Source organism: Mauremys reevesii, linkage group 3, assembly GCF_016161935.1.
Source record: "Mauremys reevesii isolate NIE-2019 linkage group 3, ASM1616193v1, whole genome shotgun sequence".
NCBI classification, from domain to species: domain Eukaryota; kingdom Metazoa; phylum Chordata; order Testudines; family Geoemydidae; genus Mauremys; species Mauremys reevesii.
The window spans coordinates 155,560,977-155,579,585 of NC_052625.1; the positions used below are offsets into that span (position 1 = coordinate 155,560,977).

At 38.9% G+C, this 18,609-nt stretch overlaps 1 protein-coding gene across 10 annotated transcripts in view; it reads right to left on the reverse strand.

The window, feature by feature from the left end:
- The window catches only part of ADGRB3 (adhesion G protein-coupled receptor B3), a 626,613-nt gene that overhangs the window by 1,955 nt on the left and 606,049 nt on the right, over positions 1 to 18,609 (reverse strand). For 9 of the 10 annotated variants that reach the window (XM_039531243.1, XM_039531244.1, XM_039531241.1 and 6 more), the window contains 3 exons: positions 11,847 to 11,882; positions 2,157 to 2,261; positions 632 to 763 (listed from right to left, as the gene is read on the reverse strand). In XM_039531243.1, coding sequence (XP_039387177.1) covers positions 632 to 763; positions 2,157 to 2,261; positions 11,847 to 11,882 — 273 coding nt within the window. The remainder of the gene's footprint in view (positions 1 to 631; positions 764 to 2,156; positions 2,262 to 11,846; positions 11,883 to 18,609) is intronic. The other variant, XM_039531245.1, reaches the window with a different exon arrangement.

The following is an 18,609-nucleotide window of genomic DNA, read 5'->3' on the forward strand; positions in this document are numbered from 1 at the left end:
GCGCCTGGACTCCTGGAGCCCAGGTTCCAGTTCAAACCTGACCATCTACACCATGATTAAAAACCCCTTAGTTTGAGCTCTCAGCCCAAGTCAGCTGGCATGCACCAGTTGCGGGGTTTTAATTGCAGTTTAGACATACCCTGAGACCCATGCTGCCATGCCCTCGCTGTTGTTTTTAGCAAGCTAGATAGACTAAAGCTTGTGTGGGTATGCCTACATGGGCTGCAAATTACACCTTCTGTTGCAGTGTAGACATATCAGTTATTAGGGATTAACTTTAAGAAAAATACGTAGAACCCAGAAGTCATTTTTTACCAGATTTTGTTCAGAAGGCATTTCCCAATAGGTAAGATAATTCAAAGTTTTGGATTTAAAAACAGATTTGCACAGAATCCTCCTGAGAGGGCCTAATGCCATATTCCTTGTGCATCTAAAATTCACATTGACTTCATCCTAAAAGCTGTATAATGGGACCCTAAGTGATAATCAAGTTCTGAATACTTCATCTTACAGCGTAGATTAAAAGATAAAACATGGGTTTCTTTTGAAGATTTGAGTTTAAATACAACATCTTCAGCATATAAACACCCACTGATTTCAGTAGGCTTTGGAACAAGCCCTAAATATTCACCATTTGACCTCCATTTGGTTCCTGATAGAAATCGAAGGTCACGTGATTATGCCTCTTGTGCCTCCTAGAACAACACTGCTTCTCTTGCTGCACTGCAAATTTGTTTTCTGAATTGCAGTCTGGATGTTTGTTCTGGAAAATAAGTTTGGCCATAGAAATCATTTCTGAGAGATTTTGCTTTATAAAATGACAATCAGGCCAAGAAAGCACTATAATTTGGACAGCAGAAACCAATAATTATTTATTTTAGTCACTATATATAACTAAGGGTGCATTTAATATTCAGAAACAAAAGCATCTAATAAATATGAATTATAATTAAAATCATTGTCTACCTAGGACATACAATCTTTTACTTTTATTATAGATGGCACTAGTTGAGCTGTGCAAAATGTTTACAACAAAATGCCAAACCATACAAATTTCATCTGTTGTACAGATGAAACTTACACCATGTTTGTACATTATGTTTTAAAAATCTTTCAAGAATGCTTCAGCCAGTTGTATGGTTTGTATCAAAATCATATTAAATATGTAGATTTGAATGGTGCTGATGTGAAACCAGGTGAGATACAGTGGTTTCAGCTAAGTTTTCCTTTGAGATTTTGAATTCATTCAAACCCTAAACATAAGGCAAAACTTGGATGAGGGAAAGGTGGGAACTGGGTACAAATTCACAAAGATCATAGCTAAAGAAAATACTCAACAAACCCCTGTGGAGCACAAATTCAAGGCCAGATTTCAGTTGATGTAAACTGGCATAGCTCCATTGGCTTCACATTGGCTGAGCGTCTGGCCCTTAGAGTTGAAAATATATAAAGGGAAACACTTCTAGTTTATTTTTAATGTGCTCTTTTGAAACGATAATGATACTATTGCTGATTAATAAATGTGGCACAATAAGCTATTTGTTTTAATGAAGGAGAATCAACCATTCTCTCTTCTCATTATTAAGCATACCTAAATAAAGGAGGTTATTTTTGTTAGTTATTTTTGCTGTGCACAGACAATTAGGGTAACAGTCAACTACAGATTACTGTATTTTTGATTTTCAAATGGTAAATATTTATAAATCTATTACAGACAAGGCACGATAATACAGGACACTGTATACTCTCATAAGCATGTCAGCTGTGAGTGATTTTAGCTGAAGATATAACAAATGATTTTGGCTAGGACAAGAAAACATTACACTAGCCACACTGCATTGATAAACTACTTTCTCGGTATAAATGTGTTAGGCTTGGTAGACATATGCAGATTTTAAATGTGCTTCCTTCAATTCAATTACTTGTCAGCAATAATGATGTTGTGAGTCATTATAGTCTAGTTATGAAATCTAATGAGTCTTGTCAAACATAAGAATACTGCAGATATCTTTGGTTCTCTGTCCTAGAGCTATTTAAGAGTAGTACACAATAATATTATCTTACCATGAAATGGTGTTATATAATCCATTTGCTTGCTTGCTAAAGTCCACAAACCAATATATTTTAAATTCATAAGAAGATAACAATATACTTACCATACTTCCTGATTTTGGTACGTCCCGAAATCTGTCCAGAGTCTGAAATTTCTGATTTAATTCCTGAAACAATTCCATGTGCCTCTTCCTTGTATGCATGACTTTCTGCAAAATGGAACATAATTGGCTATAGTTGTAATTGAATCTGGCCATTTTTTTTAAAAAAGAACCATTATTTCCCCCAACATAATAAAGTAAATTGAATTTGGCAGGACCATCTTTTCCTTATAGACTCAGTAAATGGAAATGAATTGCACTGAGCCTCCTATCTTCTGTTTATAATGTTCTGCCTGTACACAAAGTGTTGCTTTTACCCTTCCATGTATTGAATTGATGAAATCAGGAGATGTTTCTTTTGTGCTAGTCAGATATATTAGGAATGCAACAGCAGCCCTTCTGCAAGTTCTTCATCAGTCACAAGTTAAAACTGTTTTCTAGATATGCATTCAGCATAGAAGAAATGAATATCTTAATTTCAACATGAAAGGAATAGTATCTGCATCTTAAGGGTATATTTTTTTCTGAAAATAGTGGAGGCAGAGCTGACATATTGATGGGGAAAACGAATTTGTCATGCTGATGCTATGATGAGTATGAGTTGCTAATGTATACCACCTCTGAGTTGTGATTATGGTCCAAAACTCTATGTATTATAATTAAATGCCTTCCTGTCATTCACACCTCCCCAAAAGAAAGTTTAATAAATGCTAAAGTTGTGACATGTAAGGATAGATTTTCAATGTTGCATGGGTTTGTATTTGAATAGTGTGAGTTGCTCAACTGTGTAAATCCATAATTAGCATTGTATCCATCTGAGTTTTGGGACATATTCTCTGCTGGTATAAAAGTGGCGCAACTCCACTGACCTCAGTGCAGCAGCACCAATTTACACCAGCAGAGCCTGTGGCCATGGTGTTGTTATGATATTCATGGAGACAGAATTGCTGTAGAAAGGATGCTACTCATGTTCAGTGGGTAATTTTCCAAAAAATAGTATACCCATTAATTTTAGTTTAATGAAGTATTAAGAGAGTTAATTTCATGTTTTGGGCTAGCCAGAGTTACATTTGAAAAAATAAGCGTTTATATGTTAAAAATGTGTAAAAGAATAACTTATGCATAAGGCTATGTTTTAGTCACAGGTATTTTTAATGAAAGTCATGGACAGGTCACGGGTAGTAAACAAAAATTCACGACCCGTGACCTGTCCACGACTTGTACTATATACCCCCTAAATCTTGGAGGGTGGGAGAGCAGCCTGGGGGCGCCCCAGGTGCTAGGAAGAGGGGGGGTCCGGGGCTACCACGAGGGTGGGCGGCGGCACGGAACCTGGGACCGCCACTGGGAGGGAGTTGTGGGGATATTTGGTGGTGCTCGTAGGCTCCCTACATGGTTCCTCACCTCCCCGGAAGTGGCGAAATCCCCCTCCCTCAGCTCCGAGGTGGAGCTGACATGGCCAGGCACCTCTGCGTGCTGCTTCCACCCTGAGCACCATGGCCAATGAGGGCAGAGGGGGCAGTGCCTGCAGGCAGAGACAGCCATTTTCAGGGAGCCTCCCCAAGGTAAGCACTGCTCAGAGCCCTCACTCCCTCCTGCACCCCAACCCCCAGCCCTGAGCTTCTTCTCACACCCAAACTCCTGCTGCTGGTGGGGAGGAATGCGCGGTGGCCCGAGCCTGTCCCAGCAGCAGCTAGTGTGACTTTCTCAGGAGCTGCCAGGACTGCTCAGGTGGCCCCCAGGCCAGATGCATCGACTGCCGCAGAAGTCCTGGAGGTCCCGGAAAGTCACAGAATCTGTGACTTTTATGACCTCCATGACAAACTTGCAGCTTTACTTATGCATATGTAGGAACTGTATGTGCCAGACGGTGACACAACCTTATGTGGGAGGAGAAGTACACATGTATACCTTGTGCCTCCCATCCTTTATGTGACCCATTCAAACTTGCAGTCTCTATACTGGTGGAAGCCTTCTATAATCATTATCTCCATGCCTGATTCTGCCACCCTCACTCACAGTGGATAACCAAATTAAGCACAATACTACTCAATGTAGGGTGTCAGTAGATGGCCTTGAAATAATCCTTTAGCCCTATGTTTTAATTATTTTATCTTCCATTTGGTGTTTATAAATTGTGTGAAAGGTTCCTGCCTTGTTAGCCATGTATTTTTACCAGTGTTATATAACAACTATATTATCTGTAACATAGCTACTCTGAAACTTAAGCATTTGTTTGATGACAGCTCAAGGAGCCATCTGAGTCCCGGAAATTGGCAACATTATTCACAATAGGCACATGAGATATCGCAAGCAATTAGAGACTGATTAATTTAAGATGAGTTGTGGGGAGAACACAGGAAACAATTTTGCAGGATTCAGTGAGAAATACCTTGCAAAACATTATTTAACTACAGAGAGCTGACCTAAACTCAGAAAGGGGGTCTCACTTAAGTGACTTGCTGGAGATTTTTGAAGATATTACTGCTCTGGTAGACAAGGGAACAGGGTTCATATACACAGAATTTCAAAGGCCGGGTGCTACTTCAAAGGTTATTATTGGCTAAAATAAGAAGTCATGGTATAGGGAGTAAAACAAATTTTGCAGGTTAAAAAACTGGCACTAAACTGGGAAATAGCATATGGCTGTGAAATAAATGATGCCAGCTGGAAACTTTGTAATAGTGGGTAGGAAATGGAATGTACCGAATGCTACCTTTTTGATATTTGTCTGAATGTTTCTCTGAAGTATTTGTTAAATAGCAAATATGAATAAAGCAAATATGTCACTTACTTCATTATATAGTTCCTGAAAAGAAGCAGGTGGGAGGGGAAATTAATCATTTTCTGTGCAAGTCTGGCAGGTATATACTTTAAAAAATGTTGTTGAAAGAAAAAATAAATACAATCCACCTAACTGAAAACTCTGGATATTTTCTGCTGCTTTGTATTTTCATGGCTACTCTTCTTTATTCCCTTCTTGCTGATTCGGTGTACATACAAAGGTACGTCCATACTACCCGCCCGGGTCGGCGGGTAGCGATCGACTTCTCGGAGTTCAATATATCGCATCTCATCTAGACGCGATATATCGAACTCCGAACGCGCTCCCGTCGACTCCGGAACTCCACCACTGCGAATGGCAGTGGCAGAGTTGACGGGGGAGCCGCGGACTTCGATCCCGCGCCGTCAGGACGGGTAAGTAGTTCGAACTAAGGTAGTTCGAGTTCAGCTACGCGAATAGCGTAGCTGAACTTGCGTACCTTAGTTCAAACCCACCCCCAGTGTAGACCAGGCCTTAGTGAGTAAAGAGTAATTTACACTTAAGCATTACATAAATAATCTCTACCTTTAATTCTTCCTATTTTCACTTTTTAATTCCTTGTTAAAGTTCTCAGTTTTAACTATTTTTCAAAAAGTAGACTGCTATAGTATTCACTCTAGTGAATGCCCTGCTTTCTCTTCTATGGGACAACAAGCCACAAAAGGAGAGAAATAATTCTGAGTTCAAACTTTTGGTTTTGTGCCCACTTGTCTATTGAGTTCAACAGCCATGGAATAAGTCAGAAATTACAGATCATGTGAAGTCTGTGTGGCATTTCAGATAGCCTCAAGATGTACTCTGTTGATTACAGGGGTATAAGAATCTGAACAAGATACAATAAAGAGAAAGGGAATCCTTTCTTCTGCCCTGCTGCTTTACACCACAGGCTCATGCTTTCCCTGGACAGCCTGGCTTCTTTAGCAGCCATTCTTCTGGGGATTGTCACAACCACAACCACTCAGGAAGCCCCACCCATCCCCCAAGGCCTGGAAAGGGGGGAAGCAGTGCAAGTTAACATTCAAATATATTAACTTGTGCCAGTTTCTCCCATAGTAAATGCGGGGGGGGGGGGGCGGGGGAGGGAAATCCAGAAGAGAGAACCTGGCTCCCCTCCTCCTTCCCCACCCAGTTCTGCACTGTCCAAAGACCGTAGTGTCCCCGTGAAGGGACTTCCCTAGGGTTGGGGAACAGAGAAGAATGGCACAGAGGCTGCATTTATTCCTTGTGCACCTGCTTCTCTCTGCATGGAGTCCTATGATTTTATTCTTCCTTTCTCTGTCTCCCTTTTTCTCTTACTGTGCAAAAATAATATCCCTTCCCCCCCACCTCCCCCAGACTGGATCAGTTCCTGCTAGATATTTATTTACTGTTTCTATCTAATTTTGCCCCTCCAGTTCTTTCATTTTTCTCTTCCTTTGGTGCTGCTGTTTGACTTTCTTTACTTCTGCTTATTTTTCTCATTTTCTTCATTTTCCTTCTCCCTCTTCCCAGGCTCTCTCTGTTTTTGCTTCTCATCTTGGTGCCTCTGTATGTGTTACCCCAAATCCTGCTCATTTACTGTACTCACAGAAAGCGAGAAGTGGCCTAAAAACAGGGCTGGGAGCTAGCAACTCCTGAGTTCCAGACCTAACTCTGACAGTGACCTGGGTAAATCACAGCCTCTCTACTTGAGGGGGGATATACCCCATTCCAGCTTATACTGCTCAAACTAGCAAAGCACAAAGATGGGATGCAGTATGTGACAAGGACCCAAAATGAAAGACATAAAACATTTATGAATGCAGGAAAATGAAAACCCTGTGCAATTCAGTCCTTTAGTGGAAATAGCTCGTTCTTTAACTTCAGTTTATGCATGTTTGTTTCTAATGTAAATACATGTCTACAGTTTTTAGCAGTAAAAGTAAGGCAACACCAAACTGGTGTGGAACATAGCTAGCTTTGGGAATAAAATAAGTAACATTCCACAAAATGAGGGAGTGCTGATAAATACGTTCCACCTAGTAGTTCTACCTACAGTTACACAGTAGCTCCATTACACTCATCGTTTAGACTACTGCACAAGTGACTTTCTCAGTTGCTGCATGGCCCATTGCAATATGCAGTACTATTGTGACATGTGCCCCCTCCATTAAAGTTAAATGATAATAAACGTGTGACCTTCTGCTTTAAAAATCTGTGTCTGTGTTTCATTCTCCTGTGTGTCCTCATCAGTAACAGAGCCTTTCTCCCCATGGCACATCTATTATAGAGCTCTTTGTGTGGGGGGAAAGCAATTCCCATGACATCTTTGTGACATACACTGTTTGACACAATTAGAATTAATTTTATTTGAACTGACAGCCATACACTGGTACTGAAATCTCCGTACAGGAGCAGCTCTGTAAAAGTTTTACGGGAAAGCAGGCTATGTGGCTAAACAGAGTGCCACATAGCTAGGGGCACCACAGCCAATAACACTAAGGATTTTTTTAAAACCAACAATATTTTTGAATGTGAAAATGTATCAAGGCCCTAGTGAATGTCCCTTATAAAGTAATATTTGACTGGTTTGCGATGGAAACCAGTGTGATTTGTGACTGCAGCAGGAACACAGACAGAATATAAAACTGGCTGTGTGACTTTATGGGTAAATATAAGACAAACACAACATTTTTTGTGGCCTGCATTCTGTCCTTGACTCCATAAGGTTCCATGCTGGACGTTATGTGTAGGGTGTGTGATTCAGCGGGAACCCTGAAGAGAAATTCTGGCTGAGTCAGTGATAATTCCATTTTCACGGAAGGCCTGTGGTGGGGGTGATCCTACAGTGGTAATGGCACTACCTTGGGAAAAGTTCTGGATTTGTAGGAGCTGGTGGAATGCAGAGCCACAGCGACTATCATTTGTGAGCACGTTAGACAGGGGCAAGCAATATTTTCCTCAACTAGATTCTGGCCCTTCCCCCACCCCTAATGTATGGGTTAGCCAAAATCTGGATTTATTTGTTATATTCTATCCTTGTTTTTTTTTTTTTATGAAGCATGGATAAAATAGCCTGTGTGGAGGGGCTTTGGCACATAAAATAAGGGGTTTTCCTCGCTGAAGGACGAAAAGAATGAAGCAGGATATTTTTATTATTTACACAGTAGTGAGTGATGAGGTCTTAGGATGAAAGGATGCATTAATGTGTCCAAACCCCAGAACTGCCTGTAGTTAATACCACCAGTGACAGTTTATGATGGGACTGCATGGCTGTGCATGAGTGAGAGATACAGAGGACAGCTGTACAGCTACCGTGGCTTGTGACTGGTCATGCAGGAAGATTTCAGAGTTCAAAGAGATTATAAGGTACTTTGTAAAGACTAACAAAATATAGTATATATTTGGCAGTAATGCCGTCTGTCTACAAAATGAAACCCATGTTTCAGCCAGTGTTAAGTCCCCCATGTAAATAGTACTTTTAAGAACTATTAACTGTTACATAACACTAAACTGTTTACAAAGGCAAAACAAGACACAGTTGGCCCACTCCTTGAGTCTGACTAGGCTCCTCTCAGTGCAGGGGGCAGCAAAGGTGGCTCATGGCTACCTTTTTGTCCCCTCCAATCCTGGGTGCACATTTGGCCCACAAAACCATTTAGGGCATTCTCAGGGCTATTCTAAGTTACAGTCAGTTGCAGCAGCCTCGAAGAGGCCATTTAGGCTTTAGGCATTAACAGAATGCATCGGCATTTTGGCCCATGACCCCACCCTACCTCACGCCTCTGTCTTACACCTAGGACCAGGGGCGGCTCTAGGAATTTGGCCGCCCCAAGCACGGCGGCATGCCGCAGGGTCGCACTGTAGGTCCCGCGGCTCCGGGGGACCTCCCGCAGGCATGACTGCGGACGGTCCGCTGGAGACGCCTGCCGCCCTCCCGGTAAAATGCCGCCCCAAGTGCACGCTTGGCGCGCTGTGGTCTGGAGCCGGCCCTGCCTAGGACCGTGAGGGAGGCTGGGTGGTCATGGTACCATTATGGGATTTCCCTATCAAGGGGAATCCTCAGGTGGCCACCCCGGTCAGCTTTCAGAGTGGTGCAAAGCAGAGGTCATGATCTGATCCAATACCGACAATGAAATCTCAAAGCAGGGAAAGGATCTGGTTCAGCACTTCTGCACTACCACTGCCACTGGCACAATATCATTGCTGTTATTATTATTATTTATATTGCGGTAATCCCAAATGGTCTCCATTAGGATTGGTGTCACTTGAACAGAGTAACGTACACACATATAGGATTACACATTCCCCTTCTTGACGTTTTATATACAATGCATGTATATAATATGGTATTTAAAAAAAATCTAGGCAATGCAGCAATTGCAAACAAAACACAATAAAAGATGTAAGTATCATATATACACAATATGAGTCAATTGAAAAAGCATTCCATGATAACTGATACTTGAGAACACAATGTGCATAGTATTGTCAGTAGTTATCTGGTGCTGGAATATGTTCCCTTGAGTGCTGTGATGGATGTCTTTGTAGCAGTTGCCATAGAGAATGTTCTCAGAGAGAACTGCACTGAATTCCTGACCTTCAAAATGGAATTGTGTAATTCAGAATTTTTTTCATTGCTGTGATTGTATAATTTATGTTGTGCTGTTTTTATTTAATTTTAGAATTGCTTTTTTTCCCCTTAGATTGTTGATGCATATTTTTCTTCCTTCTTTGAATGTAAGTATCCTCAAGAACATTAACTGATGCTCTTTTAATTTTAGTGTGTGTGTGTGTGTGTGTGTGTGTGTGTGTGTGTATGTGTATTTCCAGAAAAAAAAAAGTAAGTTGGAGTTAAATTTGAGAGGTAGCTTAAAGGTTAAAAAAAACCTGCAGGAATATTGTAATTATCCCCAAAATAAGTGTTGCACACCTATGAAATTCAGAGTTACTGTTAAACTTCAAAGAAATTCAAACATGCTAATGGAATGCACAATTAATGCACTCAAATAATCTTAACTCCTTTAGTGACACCATGCAATAACAATAAAATTATGATTTTTTTGTGTTGTGGTAAAAAATTAGATTAAACTGATTGATAAAGAAAGAGGGTTTGTGTCCTTTCATATTTTTTCCCTCAGTATATCACCACAGGTCAGAACTGATTGGCTGAGTTATCTCAGATATTGCAGTTAAGGGTGATCTGAGCTGTTGACTTATGCCTGTCTAGATTCTGTGTAAACATAAGAGTTAGATACCACAGTCATTAATAACAGCTTAATTATAACCTAATTTCTTCAAATCTAGTTTATACACAAGATTTCAACGAGTGTTAACTATCTGGGAATTTTAGTCCCAGATAGTTATTAAGGCTATGTTAGTCTGTTATTAAGATCATTTGAGGGAAAACAAGGCCTGAAACTAAATTGTATTTTTAATGGAACCATATTTAAATAAATTTGAACTGACACTAATTAATGGATTCATTTGTAAATTCTGAGAAATTTCATTCTGTATTCAAACAGTAAGTGCTATAATTTTTGGGAGTACACACTGTATTTTTCATACATAAGACAGAAGTAGACGCCTTCCTTTAACTGAACAACTCAATTGCGTTAACTATGGAGGCCTGACCAACTTGTCCATAATAATACTCTCTTTCATAGGATGGAGCATTCCTAGTGAAACACTAAAAAGTATGGCATCCAATATATACTGTGCTTTAAGATTTTCAAATGTTAAAGATTTTCATAATTCAAATCATTTTGGTTTGGTTCTCTGAACACATAATTTATTGCTTAGAATTTAACACTGATAGCCTAAAACTCTGGAATACACAATATTATATACTGAATGATTCACAAGATGAGATAATAAAGGAACTGCCATAGTTTTTGTATCAGTAACTGCAGGCCAGATTCTGACTTCTGATCCAAGATATGCTTCAATGCATGACTAGAAAAATCCACTACCATGGTTGTCCATGTAAACATAGACTATGATTTTTCAAGTATGGATATTACTGGATATTAAAATTTGGTCCTAAGTATGTAAGGTTCTATGCAAACAGTGTGAGAGGCTTCACTGGACAAACACATAATGAATTACATCAAATTATTAATAAGCATGAACAAGACAGTTTTTGCAAAAAAGAAAAATCCATAAATCATTAATATTCTGCTGATTATAGACTTTAACTACACAGAATAGTCACTTAGAGCAACCATACAAATAAATAGGAAGATAAATACCTTCACCAAAATATTTGTGCCTGTAAATCCTTGCATTAACTTAACAACCAGAGCCTACATTTCCAACAAGAACTACAGATTTTGCATGTCTCAAATTTTGGGTATCCAACTTGAGACACCTAGGGGGCCTGTTTTCAGAATGCGGTTGCTCAGCATCTTTGAAAAGTCAGGCCCCCTTTACGGTGTTTCAACTCAAGTACCCAAAATCACTGACCAGTTTTGAAAATTTAGGTTCCAGAAGCTAGAAGAATCCTAAAGAAAACGAGAGATTGGGCTTTCTCATATAGAGAATTTGTGGAAGGAAGCAGACTTGCTGTGAGAACACCACTTATCAAACAAAAGAGACAAACTTTTTCAAATAGACAATCAGCATCTACAACCAGTGGGGAAATTAATAGATGTATACAAAGGAAAAAATATATGCAATTGAAATGGTGGAGAACTTAGAACAGAAGCCATGATGGTTCATTTGTATTATGTGGTGGTTCGATGTTAGAATGTTTTACAAGTAACTTTCACCAATGTAGTTTTAATGAAACTCCCATCATATATTATACAGTACCCATTTAAACCATCATATTAATATCGCCTATATCATGTGGCTTAAACTGAAATTTTTTATTAACTTTATTTTAATAAGCAGGAATAACTTAAACTTACTTCAAAGTCAAGGTCCGAATAACGTGATTTTCTTCTCTGTTAAGCATCAGAAAAGGAAAGAAAATAATAGGTGCATTAATATGGGGTCTATTCATGCAATCATAGTCATTAGTTTAAATAACACTGGTGTTTCCTTTTGAATATTTATATTAAAGATTTCTTAAGAAAGATGTACTTTTTGTTTTAACAATTAAAGATTAAGTTGTGATATGACAGTTTGTTAGAAATAAGACGAAATTGCATTTCACGGGGAGGTCTGCATGTAATCAGGCTCCTCATTCAGTAAGTTGTGTAGCTGGATACCATGATCTTGGCTATATTTATAAGGAGCCTATCACTTTGGGATCATAGAGACACCCAGAACTTGGTTCTTCTCTCTCACCAGATTGATTTCAATATAGTTACTTCAGATTTACACTGGGCTTAGTGACAGAGGAATCAAGCCAATGGCAGCTATATCTTCCATACAAGCTTCAGCTTGTTTGCAATGATGACTTCGTTTGGAGAGAACAACTTCAAATTAGTTTCACATTTATGACAAATATTAGTCCAGGAATCTGAATGTAAAAGAAATGATTCTTCAATTGTGATGTATTTACTGTTATACAATACAACAAAATGTCATTTTGTATAGTATCTTTTACCTCTCATATTAACCAGGATATTTAAAGACTAATTGGAAAAAATGTGTCTCAGCACCAATAACAAAACAAAACAAAAAACAACCTAGAACAACAGTGGTAAAAAAAAGTCAGAGAGATTATAATCATTCTAAAATGAGCTAGTACCTCAAGAGATTTATATACCCTCAAAACACAAACAGGTCTCTCAAGGACTTGTGGACACTCAGAATATTTAGTATTATGTTTGGCTGTGTGGTCACAAAAGGAAAAAGGCCCATTCGTGAGTTAAACTTTAGAGTAGTTGTCCCTAAAAAAGAATTGTTTTAAGATATAATTCAGTAATAAACCTGGTTTTACTGATCTGCATGAATGAGGATGCTAAATCAAATATAGCTTAGAGACCTGGTTTGCAAGAAATCATGATTTAGAAAAATGGAGGATTTAAAACCCATTTTGCATTTTGCCTGCAAGTCTGCTCATGGGCTGCAGATGTACTCTGGCATTACCTATAAGCAGAGATGGGTGATTAGGTTTAAGCACATAACTCTACTGTTCACTTTAAACGTGAGCAAAACACTGAACCATACTTTACTGCAATCTGATTGGATAGATGTCACAGTCGCAATTCAGCTTTTACATCACATCTCCTTGGCACTGTGACTCAGCAGGCTCTTTTGTGTACGTATGTCAAACAAAATGAGGACATTTATTTTTAACTGTACATTAAAGAATATTAGTTTTGTGCTTTTACTTTATAGTTTTCAGGGCTGCATATGGTGATCAGTCATAGCCTATTCCCCTAAAGTCATCAAAGACATGAGCTGCTGTCATAGGTCAGAGCAGCAATAGTGCTGTGCTTTGAGTGGAAGTCCATTGGAGTTCTGCCAATGACATCAATGGGTAGAAGGTCAGGTCCTATCACACTGGTAACACTGAACAATTTTAATGTTATTTTGGAACTGGCAAATATGTTTAAGGGCCTGATCCAATTTACATTGGAGTGATCAGGAGTCTTTACATTGACTTAAGGAATTTGGATCTTTCCCTAACATGCTATCTCAGAAGCTTTTATTTCTGGATGCCACTATTTCTACTTCCATTTTCTCTGGTTCACATATGTGGTACAGTAAAACCAAAAGAAGCTGCCCATCCACCTCAAGATTACTTGCATGTTTAGGTTCCATAAGTAATCTGACAACCTCAAAAATAGTTTCTTTCTTAAATCAACTAAAAGGATGATTTTCCAGGGTGGTATCTCAGTTGGCTAGGGAAGAGGGTTTGTATATGCACCTTCATGGTCCTATAGATCTAGGCAACCATCTGGCTCATTCAACAAATTAAATTAATGGAAGTCAAAAGCCTAATGAGATGGGGCTAAGGAAAAAAACCAAAAAAAACCCCTCTGGTCGCCAGTGAATGCATAGCTTGATGAAGGTGGTCCATGGTTGGTCTCTTCTTAGCGTAATTGCATGTATCCACCAGTAAAACTGAGTATTAGTTTAATCAACATAAACTTTACAATGAGAGCCAGAGGGGTTTTCCAGGATCAGTTAGCCTCAGCTTTATGTAATATCTTTTATTAATGATTTGGAAGAATAAGTAACCTTCACATGAAGCAAAATATGTAGATAATATAAATTCAAATATATTGCAAATAGTGAGCATGGAGAAGTAAAAACAAAGTCCTAGAGAGGTGCAAAAATTACAAAATCAGATTCAATCTAAAATATTGAACACGAAGGCATGTAGCTATTCAATGGCAGGAAGAGAGCTGGGAAACAGTAATGAGGAAAAAAGCCCAGGGGTGATAGCAAACAATGAGCTGGGTATCAATTTGCAATTCAATATGCCATCAAAAAAGTCAAGGCTGCATATATTGGCCCAAGGAGGTGTAAGTCTCTCTCTATGCAACTCTGGTGATATTGCACAAAGCTCTGGGCCAGTCAGTAATAGAAAGATGTCAATACATGGGAAACAATTCAGAAAAGGACAACAAAAACCATTCAGAGGCTAGCAAGAGTGATTTAAAAGGAAAGGGCAAAAAGCTTATGTACCTTGGCTGAACAGTGGGTGTGGTGGTGGAGTTGGAGTTGGAATACATAATCACAGTTTAGATGTATTTGGGTGTAATAATGAAAGAAGCTAGTTGGGGAAGAACATGTCTAAGAAATTATAATTCAGGAATAATGGGATGAAATTAAGGCAACTTTAGACTGGTTATCAAGAAAGCATTCCCAGTAGTGAAGTTCATTTGACCAGGGAATGATCTCCTAAAGGAAGCGGTGGGATGCCCATCAGTAGAGTACCTGAACATTAGGTCGGGCAAGGTGTTGGAGGAAAATACTGCAGAAAATATTCCTCCGGAGGGGGGTAAGGGCTTTTTCCTGTGATGTGGGCTTTATCTCTGAAATCAGACAGCCAGAGAAATTAGAGATGGAAAAGACCCACCAGATCACCTCCTGTCAATGCAGGAATATTTAAAACCAAAGTAAAATTCTGTGGAAAGGAAGTCTGCAGCGGCAATTCATTTTAAATCAGTTGTGTTTTGTACTAATTGTGTATAGCTTCTCTGTATAAAATTCCAGAATAACTTTTAACTCTGTTCATTGGTGGAAAAAAATTGAAAAGTGCTGAAAGATAATTTCCACACACCAACATGTACTACTCTGCTGGCACCAGGAAGGTGCTGCTCCCACTAAATGACTAATATAATCCCTCTCCATCTGTGTAAAAAGATGAATTCCCGGTTTGCTCCTTATTCTAGTTTGCATTATACTGCTACCTGATTAATTACTTAAACTCCTGAAGATATATTATGCAGTGCAAAGTATAATTGAAACCAGAGATATAATAGTGACGGCTATCTCCATGTTTCCATTAATATAAATCCTTATTATCAGCAGTTGATAATTCACTCTGAGATTAAACGTGACATAATACATTTTAGCCCAAGGGAGGATTTTTTCCCCCTACAAAATTAAAGAAAAATCTCTTTTGGCATTTTGGAGATATAAAAGTGCAGCATGAATAGAAGTTCTGATTTTTTAAAATGCTCATTCGTGTTCATGTTAGTGAAAAAAAAACAGCTTAGCTTCAAATACAAGGTTGAACAGGCTATTAGTCTTTAGTGAGTCATAAGGCGGTAATTTTGTGTGAAAAAAGTGCATAACCACATAAGTGTGGGAATTTTTGAGTGCTGAATGTCTCCTAGCAATTTTAGCACACAACACACTTGCAACACCCACGAGGCCTCAGTTCACAGCTATTTTGATCTACTGGGCATAAGGCTCCTTTTTATAACAGCTCCTACACACATTTACTGAATAGTCTATAAACACCTGTTTTGGAGCTGCTATGCTCTTTTGGGGAAGGTATAGGCATTTCTTAATTTAGTACATGACTGAAAATATGTATTTTTCTTAAATATCACATGCAGCTAAAATAGGTACATGTAAAACACTGTCTCAAATACATGTTATTCTCTAGGGTGTTGACTAGAATTCCAGTTCAATACACCTTCAATTACTGCCCTCTCATTGCCTGGTTCAACTTCCACCTTTATAAAGGTTATATAAAATGATGTAGTGGCAGTTTTGGAACTGGAGGAACTCAAGATCCATCCAACAAATCAAATAAAGCGGAAGCTATAATAGGCTTAGGCTTTCATTAAGTCTGAGAGTCACAGAACTGGCAAGCAGCACTGCTTTGGCACATGATTGAGAATGGAAGGAGGAAAGAAAGATAAATCTATGTAAGGGTGGTCCTGAAAAACTGATGCAATCTGGGTGCATTTTAAAGCAGAAACTCCCACAATGCTCTTCTCATTCTATTCCCAATTATTGCTTCAGTTCTCATATCATAGGTCAAAAGGACTTGAGACTACCGTATTGCTCCTAAACTGCCTGATGACTGAGTCTTTGCTTGACAAGAAATGCTATTTTGGTGGTGTACTTCTATCTCTTTCTTTTCTCTCTTGTTACCACACATGTTTTTAACCTTGTTCTTTAATTTTGATTTCAGTGTTCTGTTTCTTCTCCCTTAATGTTAAGCCTCCTCTGAACTTCCCTTTCCCTTTCTGGTGTCTCTGACTTTGCCTTTCCTCTGTCTTCTCTTCTGCCTTTCCATTTATTATTTTCCCCCTTCTTCATGTTGTCAGTTCCTTCACTATCTTTTTACTTCTCTCATATTTTCCTGTCTGTGATGATGCTCTCCTTCTGAGGCCATACATCAGATCTTTGACTAAGGAGGTCTGAAAGGAGCTACCCTTTGGGATATGTTAATGCCTCTCATTAATGAGTCAGAAGTGATATTTTAGTGATATAACCAAGTGCCTCCCACTTATGGCAGTGTGCCTGTCTCTATAGAAATCTCAGATTGGAGAATGAGGGACTAGGACCTGAAAAAGGAATACAGGGGAATGAGAGACTGGAACTGAATTCCAGTCATTTGTGTGCCAAAGCACCACACTAAGTTCTCTGGTTTAGAGGAGAATATTGAAAAGAGAATATGAGTTTCTTCCTTGTCTGCCACATTCACTTTTAAATTAGAGTTGCTCCTTTTCTTTGACAGTTTATCCTTTTGTCATCTTCCTGCCTACCAGAGCACAGTCTCTCTTTTTCCTTGTTAATATAATTTCCTGCATGTTCCACCTTCATTTTTTTTTTTTACAACTCTTACTCTCCTTTTTCCTTTTTGGTCTTTTTGTTTCTAAATATCCCTTTCCCCCCCTTTTCATTTGAAACAAATCAAGTGCAGTGTTTCTTTCCTTCTCTGTATTCCTCTAAAAGAAGCAGCCACTCCTGCTCCACTAAGATGCTCCTGCCAGTTCTCCCTGCATTTTTGGGGAGCAGGTGCTCTTCCCCTTCCATAGATCTACTGCTTTCTCTGCATTTAGACTTCCAACCCCCTCCCTCCCCATTGTGTCAAAGTGGATGGGATTGCCCTGCTTCACTTCAAAGTAATTTAGTTTTAATGAGCACAGCACTCTGAGTGTGCACTTTCAAAACAAAAACCATTCCAAAAGAGGACATTCAGAGTGGTTTCTTCATTAAAATCAAAACACTCTGAACTGAAGAAGCACACTGAAAGCCACTTTGATGCCAACTTTATAGCCACTTTACAGCCAACTTCAATCCATGCATATGAAGAAGGTGCAGGAGATAAGCAAGATGTTAAATTATTCCCTGTAAGAACCACCATGGTGTACTAGTATGCCCGCCTGTGTCTATGATAACAGCAATACTGTATGGAGCGACAGAGTGAAACCTCACTAGATTGTACCTTGTAATCTGCAAAATCATACGTATATGTGTGTGCCTGGGTAATATTTGTACATAAATATATCACCTGCAAAGAACTATCTAACTAGAGAAGCAGATCTTCTCGATACAATAAAGCATAAGAAAAAATATTAACATACAAAAACTGGAAATAAGTCTATGACACACAGAGACAAAAGCTAGGAAATTCCAGCATGCCTGAATAGTACGGCTATCTTCTTAAACTGTCATCTCCAGGCATCATACAATGCAATGCCCAGGTATGAGAGAGTATATTAATGACCTCACATCTCAACCTTAAATTTGAACTGGTAAGGATTTTATGATACAGGTCTCATAACCTTAGTATCACATAAAAGCAGTTTTTGAAGTGAATTGTTCTAGTGGATAAAGCAGATGCCCATTGATGTAACATTGGAACATTTTTGAGATTTGTAAATATGGAAAAATCAGGAATTTTGCAGACTTTGTAAGAGTGTTAGCACAAAAACCCCTCAATTTTCCAAGTGCGATGAATATTTTATGTGAGGACACGTATACATGTATGATGTAAGAGACTCGGTCAATGAAGTATGAGATTCTAATTTTTCAGAAATAAAATGGAAATGAGCTTCAAGTGAATTGTTTTTTGTTTTGTTTTGTTTTGTGAGAGCACTTAGAGCTAAAGGCCTAAATTTTCAGAAATGTCCCCTACTTCTGCAGGTTCGTTTTTATGCCCGCAATAAATTGAGAGAACAAATAATAGCAACTAGGTATACAAACTAGCTGTTTTGGGACACAATGTTCAACTGGAACCAATTACACCCATAATTCTTGATGAGTGTATCAGCAGGTGAAAAACTGCACCCACAAAATCAGAAG